Source organism: Drosophila miranda, chromosome XL, assembly GCF_003369915.1.
Source record: "Drosophila miranda strain MSH22 chromosome XL, D.miranda_PacBio2.1, whole genome shotgun sequence".
Classification (NCBI taxonomy): Eukaryota; Metazoa; Arthropoda; class Insecta; order Diptera; family Drosophilidae; genus Drosophila; species Drosophila miranda.
In genome coordinates this window covers 12520919-12531205 of record NC_046673.1, presented here as the reverse complement: position 1 = coordinate 12531205, position 10287 = coordinate 12520919, and the positions used below count along the sequence as shown (strand labels likewise).

At 44.3% G+C, this 10287-nt stretch overlaps 1 protein-coding gene across 6 annotated transcripts; it reads left to right on the top strand.

Annotated features, from left to right (window-relative positions):
* The first annotated feature begins 1903 nt into the window (after nt 1-1903).
* Nucleotides 1904-10201, top strand: LOC108158886 (non-canonical poly(A) RNA polymerase protein Trf4-1). 6 transcript variants are annotated; one of them, XM_017291683.2, is made up of 6 exons: nt 1904-2269; nt 4435-4646; nt 4800-5874; nt 5932-6612; nt 6688-7499; nt 7575-10201. In XM_017291683.2, the coding sequence occupies exons 3-6, from the start codon at nt 4863-4865 to the stop codon at nt 8559-8561; spliced, it is 3492 nt and encodes a 1163-aa protein (XP_017147172.1). In that variant the 5' UTR covers nt 1904-2269; nt 4435-4646; nt 4800-4862; the 3' UTR covers nt 8562-10201. The 6 variants fall into 6 exon arrangements, with proteins under 6 accessions (XP_017147172.1, XP_017147197.1, XP_017147189.1 ...); XM_017291708.2 differs by having other exon boundaries at nt 4435-5874; nt 7932-10201; XM_017291700.2 differs by having other exon boundaries at nt 4435-5874; nt 7929-10201.
* Nucleotides 10202-10287: the final 86 nt, after the last annotated feature.

The following is a 10287-nucleotide window of genomic DNA, read 5'->3' as shown; positions in this document are numbered from 1 at the left end:
GGCTTCTTCGAAACGGTTATTGGCTCTTTTTGCTCTCTTCAAATCGGTTAATCGGTTATCCTTTTCGCTATCTTTGAATCGGGTACTGAATCGGTAGCAACAATGAGTCTATTCAAGAATTATGTACTTTAATTACTGTACCTTGACATTGGACATTGGGGACATCGGACATTGGTGATGATTGGAACTGCATTTACCAACCATTGAAAAGGTAAACCCACCGGGAAATGTTCGTGATGTTCATATTCAGTAGGTGGAGCATATAAACTTAGTTTTTTTAAATACACCGCCAATACACGAATCGGTTAAAACGGGAATTAATTTTTGACGATTTTCATTGGCCGAAAGCAAAAATCGCGTTCCATGTAGCTGCAACATGTGAAAAACATACCCTAGGGAAAGGATATTTTAGAATTGAGAACATATTTGTCATCCCAGGCAAAAACAATTTAGTCTCTGTTTTAAAGCTATTTCGCTTATCGTTTTCTTACAGAGACCATTGCTCATTCCACGCACAATGTTTCTGGGCATACCCTGGGGAAAAGGATATCATAGAATTGAGAATATGTTTGTCATCTCAGACTCCACTTAATGCAAAAACAATTTAGTCTCTGTTTTAAACCTATTTCAACGATATTTTGCAGCTCATGCTCTTCGTAGAGAGACCAAGAATAGGTATAAGGAGATATATATTTACAATATAATCATATGCATCAATTTGTCTAAAACCTATCAACGAAATAGGGTATACAAAGGCATATACACGCATCATGTCTTCAACTTGAACTATTTGGTTTAAGCCTTGTTTAGGCGAAATAAAATAAAAGCAAGGACTAAAAACTAGCCAATCTTGAAGAAAATTTATTCATCAATGGCCTAAAATTATGTGGGCAGACCTAGGGATTTCAGTTAGCCAGAATTATTCAACGGAATCTCTAAACTGAGCAATATGAACGACTATCCTCTTTCGTTTTTTTGTTTTGACCTATTTCGCTAAAACCTTTTTTGTTTGACCTATTTCGCTAAAACCTTTTTTTAGACATGATTCAATAAAAACAAGTATTTAGAATAAGCCAGTTAAGTACAAAATTGATTCATAAATCGTATACAATTATGTGGGCATGGCAAAATGTTTTATCTAGCTAATAATATTCAACGGAATACCAAAATTTAACAATAGGAACAACTATCCTCTTTCGTTTTTTTTTTGTTTCCCCATATTTGCTAAAACTTTTTTGTGGACTAAATCCAACTAAAGCAAGTGTTTACAATAAACCAGTCAATTAGAAAATAGCTCCATTAATTGGATAAAACTAGGTGCGCATGGCTAAATGTTCTATCTAGCTTATAATATTTGACCGAATATCAAAATTAAACAATTTGGTTTTCAATCCTTCAATTTTCCACCGAATATAATGAAAATTGACTAATTTTAGCGCAGTTCAGGTGAAAGATATCGAGGTTTTTTTTTAAGTTGAGAGGATGGCATGGATCTACAAGAAGAATTTACCATCGTTAATATATTCCATTTACCGCCATTTACCTCAAATATAGGGGCTTAAGTGGGCTAAGTTCGGTTTTTCATCATACCAGACGCTATATTGTAGTTGAGGACCCAAAATTGAGGCAAAAACAATCAAAGTCGAGTATTTAATAAGTCAGTCAAGTAGAAAATAGGTTCATTAATTGGATACAATTATTTGGGCAGGGCTGAGGGTTCTATTTAGCTAGTAATATTCCACGGAATGTCAAAATCGATGAATATGTTTAAAGAACTTGAATTCGTCAGTATATTTACGTTATATTTTTAAAATGAGACGGTATATTTTGGTATATTTCTGAGGGTCAGACGGTATATTTTAGCAATAAATCCGCGGTCACACTGCTGCCGTCGCGTGTTCGTATTTGCTGTGGTTTTTTTTATTGTAATGAGGAAGGAAAACCATGGAAAACGCTTAAAACACGCATGAAAAACTAATAAAAGTTTTGAAAATTCAGCAGTGACGTTGGCAGCTGTAACAGTCTACTGACTGAAACGAGCAAACGTTTCTCGAAAAAACTCACTGTGCGTGTGAGTGCGTGCGTGCGCTCTTGTGTGTGTCATCGTGTGTGTGTTTGTGTGTACCTCGGAGTGCGGTGTGTGCATAAAAAGGCATAGCAACCCACTGCCCCCGGGTCGGACAAGCGGGGAGGCACACAGTCGTCGTCGTCTTCGGTTCGATTCGATTCGATTCGCAGAAGCAACGAAAGTGAGCGAGAACCAGAAATTGTGAGTGCGCTTATAAGGATATATAGCGAAAACTGAACAGCAGATTGATAAAAACCCAGCCAGTGACTGAGACATTGCTAGCCGATAGAGAAAGGAAATAGCTAGAGGCCGTATTAGTAGTAGGAGTAGCAGTGGCAGCAGCTACAACTGTAATTTTCCCTTCATTTTTGGGGCGGATTGTGATTCTATTTCTCATTAAATGTGGAGAAAAAAATTGCATTTGAAAACTTCGTTTTTAACGAACATGTGTATGCATACTCGAGTGCGTGTACGTATGTGGCTGTGTGTGTGTATGTGCTAAACTTGAAATCCAACGCAATCGCAGCGAAAGAGAAAGAGAGAACAGAATAGAACCTGTCAAGGTAAAGCAGAAAAAAATGTGTGTGAAAAATTCCAACGGAATTACGCGAGAGGGAGCGCTGGGCAGAGGTGTATTCAGCTTTTTATGCGTTTTTTGCTTCTACTCTTGGGTGATTTTCGCGTTTGGGTGTTTGAAATAATGAAAATAAAATGTATTCTAATTGTTTTTCTTGATTTGTGCTAAAAATACAATTGCATAAATTAAATGTTTACATTGGACCGCCTAGCTGTAGTTGGCAGTGCTAGTGCTGTATAACAAAAATTCATATTCAGTGGCAGCGCCACCTACCACCTACACATCGATAAGAGAGCATGTGGCCATCACACGAGCATTTGGCTGCAATAATTTAAATGTTAAATAATTTGAACTACAACTCGGGGGAGGGTAGGAATGCTGCTGCATAAAATTTACGCCCGCATTTCCCGGGGCGCAAAAGCATGCATCCATCTCGCTCTATCCATGCTATGCTGTTGCCGCTGCTGCTTCTGGTGTGTGTTATCTCGCTTTAACAACTTAGTCAACACTGGATCTGACCAGCAGCAAGAAAGTGTTAATTTGTCAGAATTGTGTGTGTATGTGTGTTGGCCTGAACTGGTCGTTTACGGTGCATCCACGATTTAAAAAATCAAAGTTTTAGCATAAATGAAAATTTGTTGCGCACATGGATTCCCAGTGAAAATTAATGCAAGACATGTTTTAAAATGTGTGTGTTTTGATGTGTGGCTTTTGTGTGTACCGTTCATAGGCTTTAACATAATTAGCGGGGCTTTTTTCCATTTGTATTTTTTGCATAATCGAAGCCGCTTTTCTCTACATATGCATATGTGTGGTGGCATGCGCTTCCCCCCTCTATCGGGAGAGAACCACCTTTTAGCAGTCATACAACGGCCACCTGTACGCCCTTGCACGAGAAAACACCAATACACACATTCATACAGTAGTTGTGCTTTTTGTGTGTGTGGGGTGTGTGTGTGTGTCTGTGTGTACATCCATCGATATAATAGTTTTTTTTTTCTTGAGAGTCTCGTGAGCAATTGCTCTATGACTGGCTTTACCCAAATTGTTATCGCTCTAGCGACTTATTGTATTACTTGAGTGCTGCTGCTGTTGATGGCCCATTTTGTAGTATTTTTTTTTTGTCTGTTTTTCCGATGTCCATGCGAGTAGAGTGTGTTTGTGTGTGTGTGTGGGCTTGGACATTCGGAGAGGGAGAGAGAAAGAGAGATGGTGTGTATGTTTTTGCGCTCTGAAAAACAATTTTTTCGCCTGGCGCCTGGTAATGAACGCTTCAGCTGCATTTCGCTGCAGCAACCAGTGATGACGCCGAATAGAGAGGACGGGGGTGGGTGACGCCGCGCCGTTTTCTATTTGTAGAAAAGAGCGCATCATTCGAAGAAATGCCTGTGGCCATTAGCGCTTTCCATTTGTCTGTCTGGCAGCCAGGCGCATGCAATCATCATTGTTTTGGAAAAGCTGTCGTCCACTCACTGCACACAACAATGGATTTGCAATTGTAAAAATACAACAACCGTTTCAGAACTGTCACTTTGGCGGTAGAATTAACAGTAGTTGCTCATCTCTATCAGATGTCGCAAAAAACACACACACAGCACGGCACACACACACTCCGCAAACAAGAACCCGAAGCACAGTTATGCGCATAACAGGTGGCAACTCTCCAGTGGCTGTCCTGTGACCTTTTTTGCAGCCAGGAAACGGGAAAACCTTTGGCGGAAATTTGTAGAGTAACAAAAAATCTCATATACCTTCTATTTCTTTTTTTTTTTTCTTTTCTTTACTACAGCTAATTGCCGGGAGCGTGATTTCCAGAAGTTTCCAAATGGAAAACTGATATCCTCCAAATCCGCCTTCAGACGAAAAGGACCATCCGCAGAGTCGGACAGGAAGGAAGGACGGCAGGAAGAGAGCAAAAATTCTCATATTGCTGAAAAAACACACTCTATTTTTGTGCACTAGGATTTTGCGCTATCCCATTCCATCCCAGATATCAGCTCGGTAGGTCCTTCAGTAAAAAGAGAGAGAGAGATAGAGAGAGAGAGAGAGCGAGCGAGCGGTCGCTCCCCTCGGTTTCCACCAAAAACAAAATCCCAGCCAACAACAATCGTGTGCATCTGAATTTGAATGGATCCATTTGTTGGCTGGTTTCAGAAGGAACAGGAGGGACCATCGCTGCGCACATGGTTAAAGATTTGGGAGACGAATGCCCAGGAAATGGGCGCATTGCTTGATCAGCAGCTACAGCTGGCGACCAACAACGGAGGAGGAGGAGGAGGCAGCAGCAACCTAGGAGGCACCAAAAGCAGCATCAGCAGCACCAACACCACCACCACCACAAACACCACCAACACCACAACAATAACAACAGCCACGAATAGCACCAACGACAGTAACTGCAACAGCAACGGCAACGGCAACGGCAAGCCTTTTCTGTCGCGACCCGCCGCCGCCAGCAGCAGCACGCTGAGTCGCGTGCTCAACTTTCGTGCGGATTCACTTGAAATCCTGCCTCAAATCAACGGCAACAGCAACAGCAACAACAGCAGCCCCGCAGCGGCTGAAGACAACAACTCCAATAGCAGCTCCAGCAGCAGCAGCAGCTCTAGCAGTAGCTCGAGCAGCAGTAGCTCCAGCCACATCAGTGCCAGCAACGAAGCGGTTGTAACCTCAACAAACAGCATTATAGGATCAGCGGAAGCAACAGTTGCAACCACTAGCAGCATTAGCACTACGAGTACAAGCACTCCTGCAACAACGACGACCACTACCGCAGCAGCAACAGCAACAGCAACGGCAGCGGCAACAACTGCAGCAGCAGCAGGTGGAACGGTTGCAGCCGTAATGAATGATACGACAAACCAAAGTAACCGCACAAACATCATTTATTATAATCCGTCTCGTAAGAAACGGCCGGAGAACAACAAAGTAGGCGTCACTCACTATTATATGAACAATCATATGGCAATGATAGCAAAATACAAAGGTGAACCCTGGCGCAAGCCAGACTATCCCTATGGCGAGGGTGTGGTGGGGCTGCACGAAGAGATTGAGCATTTCTATCAGTATGTATTGCCAACGCCCTGTGAGCACGCCATACGGAATGAGGTTGTGAAGCGGATCGAGAACGTGGTCCATACCATTTGGCCACAGGCGGTGGTCGAGATCTTTGGCTCATTTCGCACTGGACTCTTTTTGCCCACCTCTGATATTGATCTCGTTGTCTTGGGTGAGTATGTGGCCATCCCTTGTATAGCTGTATCTATCTTTTGATCTTTGCTTGCAGGTTTGTGGGAGAAATTACCATTGAGAACGCTGGAATATGAGCTGGTGAATCGCGGCATTGCCGAGGCCTGCACGGTACGTGTTTTGGATAAGGCATCGGTGCCGATCATCAAGCTGACGGACCGCGAGACTCAGGTGAAGGTCGACATATCGTTCAATATGCAATCGGGCGTCCAGTCCGCGGAGCTTATCAAGAAGTTCAAGCGCGACTATCCAGTGCTGGGAAAGCTGGTTCTGGTGCTCAAGCAGTTCCTGCTGCTGCGTGATCTCAACGAGGTGTTCACCGGCGGCATCTCATCCTATTCGCTGATCCTCATGTGCATCAGCTTCCTGCAGCTGCATCCGCGTGGCATCTACCATGACACCACCAATTTGGGCGTACTGCTGCTCGAGTTCTTCGAACTCTACGGCAGGCGTTTCAATTACATGCGTATTGGAATCTCGATCAAGAATGGGGGCCGCTATATGGCCAAGGATGAGCTGCAGCGTGACATGGTCGATGGCCATCGACCGTCGCTGCTCTGTATCGAGGATCCGCTGACGCCCGGCAATGACATTGGACGCAGCAGCTATGGGGTGTTCCATGTCCAGCAGGCGTTCAAGTGCGCCTACCGTGTCCTCGCGCTCGCTGTCAGCCCACTCAATCTCTTGGGCATCGATCCGCGTACTGATTCAGTGCTGGGTGAGTCAGTCCTTCGACACTTGCAGAGGGACGTGTCCTCTTAATCGATAATTTCCGTTTGGTTTGCTCCCATAGGTCGCATTATCCACATAACCGACGATGTCATCGATTATCGCGAATGGATACGCGAGAATTTCGAACATCTGCTGCTAGTGGATCGCATTTCCCCGATGCCGCCCGGCTATACCCCAAATGGAACCAAATATGTGATTATGCCCTCCGGCACTGTGGTCCAACAGATCTATCATCCGGTGCAGGTCCAAGCCCACGGCCATGCGGGGCATGGGCATGCGCATGCCCATCTCGGCCAGCCATATACGACGACGACGACGACAGCGGTGGCTGTGGCGGTGCCCGCCACCCAGCAGCAGCATCAGCACCAGCAACAGCACCAGCAATCGCAGCCGCCGACGCAACAGCAGCAGCACCAACAGCAGCAGCATCAGCAGCAGCAGGTGCGGCATCGGCGGGGCAGCACCTCATCGGGTGATGATTCCGAGGATAGCAAAGACTGTGAGATTGTGGAAGTGACGCCAACAACGGGAACAGGAACGGCAACAGCACCGACCACAGCAGCAGCTGGTTCCACGGTTGTGCCCATGGAGATTATCGACATAAGCTCATCCCCCCCGCCCAATGGCCGGAGTGCCGCCACCGTGGTGCCCATTACGCTGGCCATGCCCATGCCGATGCCAGTGTCCGCCGTCGGCATGACGTTGCCGATTGTGGTGGCAGCAGCAGCCAGCAGGAGCCACAGCACCACGAGCAGCAGTAGCAGCACCAACATGAGCTGGAGCGGGAATGGAAATGGAAGCCGAAACAGCGGGAATGGCAATGGAAACGGAAACGGGAACAACAACAACAATAGCTCCTCAGCGGGCTCGTCGGTAATGCACACACCCACACGCCTAAATACATGATGAATGGTTGTCGCCGGCCTCCTCATGCAGCAGCCGCCGCAGCAGCAGCAGCCGCAGCAGTTCACTGTCCAATTCAAACAGCAGCCGCCGCCGCCGCAGCAGCAGCCGCAGCATCAGGTTGCCGGCTATGCGAACATGCTGGCCGCAATTGCCGCCGCTGCCGCCGGTGCCGGCCATCCAATCCAACATCAGAGTCATTGTCTAATTCAGAATCCGAATCCAAATCAAAATCAGAATCACCTGCGCCAATTGCGTGGTGGAGTGGGGATTGGAATTGGTGGTACAGCAGCGGCAGCAACTGCGGCCAGCATGATCAGCAGCCACCAGCATACATGTATAACCTCTTCATCACAACTACAACAGCCATCAGACATCAATGTGTCGTCCAACCACCAGCAGCAGCAGCACCACCATCAACAGCAGCAGCAGCAGGAGGAGGAGGATGATCGCCATTCGACGGGAAGCAATGATGCCATAGTAGGAGTATCTCTGTCCACCACACCACCAAATGGAGGAGGAGGCGGGCGGCACTACAACAATCAGCGCAACAGCAATAACAACAACAACAACAGCAACAGCTACTATCGCCAGCAGTTTTATGTCCCGCCACCGATGCAGCAGCAGCAACAACAACAGCAGCAGCAGCAGACGACATTGAACAAAGCCACGTATCAGCATCACAATAGCCATCATCAGCAGCAGCAGCAGCAGCAACGTCATCATCATCATCATCATCAGAGCCAGCAACAGCAGCAGCAACAGCAGCACCAGAACCAGCAACACCAGCAGCAGCATGTACAACAGCAACAGCAGCGTCCGCAGCATTTGCGACAATCTGTGAATCGCTATCAAAAGCCAGCGGTTGGAGCAAGCAATAATAGCAACAGATTGCCACCGCTGCGTGGCACTTTAGTGAACTCCTCGTCTGCTATATCAATCATTTCCATATCCTCCGAATCATCGGTGGCCAGCAGCAGTTCGTCCTCGTCAACTAGATCCGGAAAGAATCGTCCACAAAAGTCGCGATAGGCCGAAATGTAGGGAGGCACCCCCCACCCCCACACACCACAGGCACACACACACATACACACATGGACACCCATACGACAGGGACAGATACTGACCGCAGCAGGACAAACCGCAAAGCAAAGCAAAGCAGAGCAAAGCAAAGCAAAGCAAAGCACAGCACAGCAGAGAGAGAGACAGAAATAGAATAGTAAGCAATGAGAGAACGATAGAACGATAGATAGTTTTAGAGAAGGATAGAAGAGAGAGAGAGAGTTAGCGTTAATATATTTATTGAGTGTATTCAATATTCGTCGTATATTCCTCCTTTCTCACGCGTACTCGTACTTCAAATGTTCTGCATTTTTTGAATTAAAAAATAATAATATATGCATATATATATATATATATATATATATATATGTATATATATATATATATACACTCTCAAGGCATGGAAAAAAGTCTGTCAAATCCATAGAACCGATGTCCCTCTCCGCCTCCTGCACTCTCCTAAAAGTGTATATCCTTACTGCTGTCTCGCTTGTGGGTCTTCTCCTACTAAAAACTAGAACTAGACTTAAGGAAAAATAACAAAACAAAAGAAAAACCCAACAAATTTTGCCTACTCATTGCGCTAAATGTATTTCATTTTGTTTCTAAAATATTATGAAAGCTGAAAGGCAACAAAAAAAAAAATCCCCCCCACACACCCACAACAAAACCAATTTATATATAAAGAGACGGAGATATTTGTTAAAAGTGTAGAGGATACACGCCGTAGATGTAGAATGCTAAGATAAAGGAAAAAGCGAAACTGAATTATGAAATTAGCCTGTATATCCATCAATGTGAATATATATATACATCTTGTATCTATATATAGTAACATAGCTTATATATAAAGCAAACTTTAGGCCGTTTTCATTAATTAATTTTTTTTACATATATAATATACATATATTTACATTATACACACATATGAATAATATAGATTATAAATGTCTAGAATTCCCTTCTCTTTCCCCCCTCCTACACACACACACACACACACGCACACACCCAAACACACACTCTACCAAGTGCATACAATTTTTAAATGATATTCTATATCTTTTGTAAGCCTGAGAATGCTCTGCAGCAAGATAAGATCTAACCCAAAAACAAAGCCCTCCCCACCCATCCTCCGCCTGCCGGATATCATGCTAATTATTATTAAGTGCAAACCTGTACAAATGAAAGCAAACACAACTAATATTACCCTTGACTCGTCGAGTGTCGGGTGTAAAAAGAAACTGTCTAAAGCTAAACCTAAACCTTAAATCTTAAACATTAAGGCTAATTCGTAAATCTTAAATCTGTACAACCCCCCACACCCCACAACTCTTAGATTACTGTATTACTTCAAAGCTTGTTTTTTGATGATTTCGATCGAAGGCTTACCTTTAACTACACACAACACAGCTTGTAAATGTTTTTATGATTATTATTATTATGCTAATGCTGATTGCTAGTTTTTATAATTATTATGGTATGTTCTAAGGATATTAAGCATATTTGTAGCCTGTACGAACACACATTGCCCCTCGCCCTAAACACTGGAAGAAACAAATGCAAGTGTGTTTTAAAACAAAACTAACAACAAACAAACAAAACAAAAAAAAGACACAAAAAACTCGAACAAAAAAGAAAACCCAAAAAACGAGAAAAAAAAAAGAACAAACAAAACCCACAAAAGAAACGAAAAAAT

Excerpts from the sequence above, each read along its gene's own strand:
- LOC108158886 (XM_017291664.2), top strand. The coding sequence starts at position 4,773 with ATGGATCCATTTGTTGGCTGGTTTCAGAAGGAACAGGAGGGACCATCG. Across the intron at positions 5,875-5,931 it reads TATTGATCTCGTTGTCTTGG|GTTTGTGGGAGAAATTACCA; the intron begins GTGAGTATGTGG and ends CTTTGCTTGCAG. Across the intron at positions 6,613-6,687 it reads GCGTACTGATTCAGTGCTGG|GTCGCATTATCCACATAACC; the intron begins GTGAGTCAGTCC and ends TTGCTCCCATAG.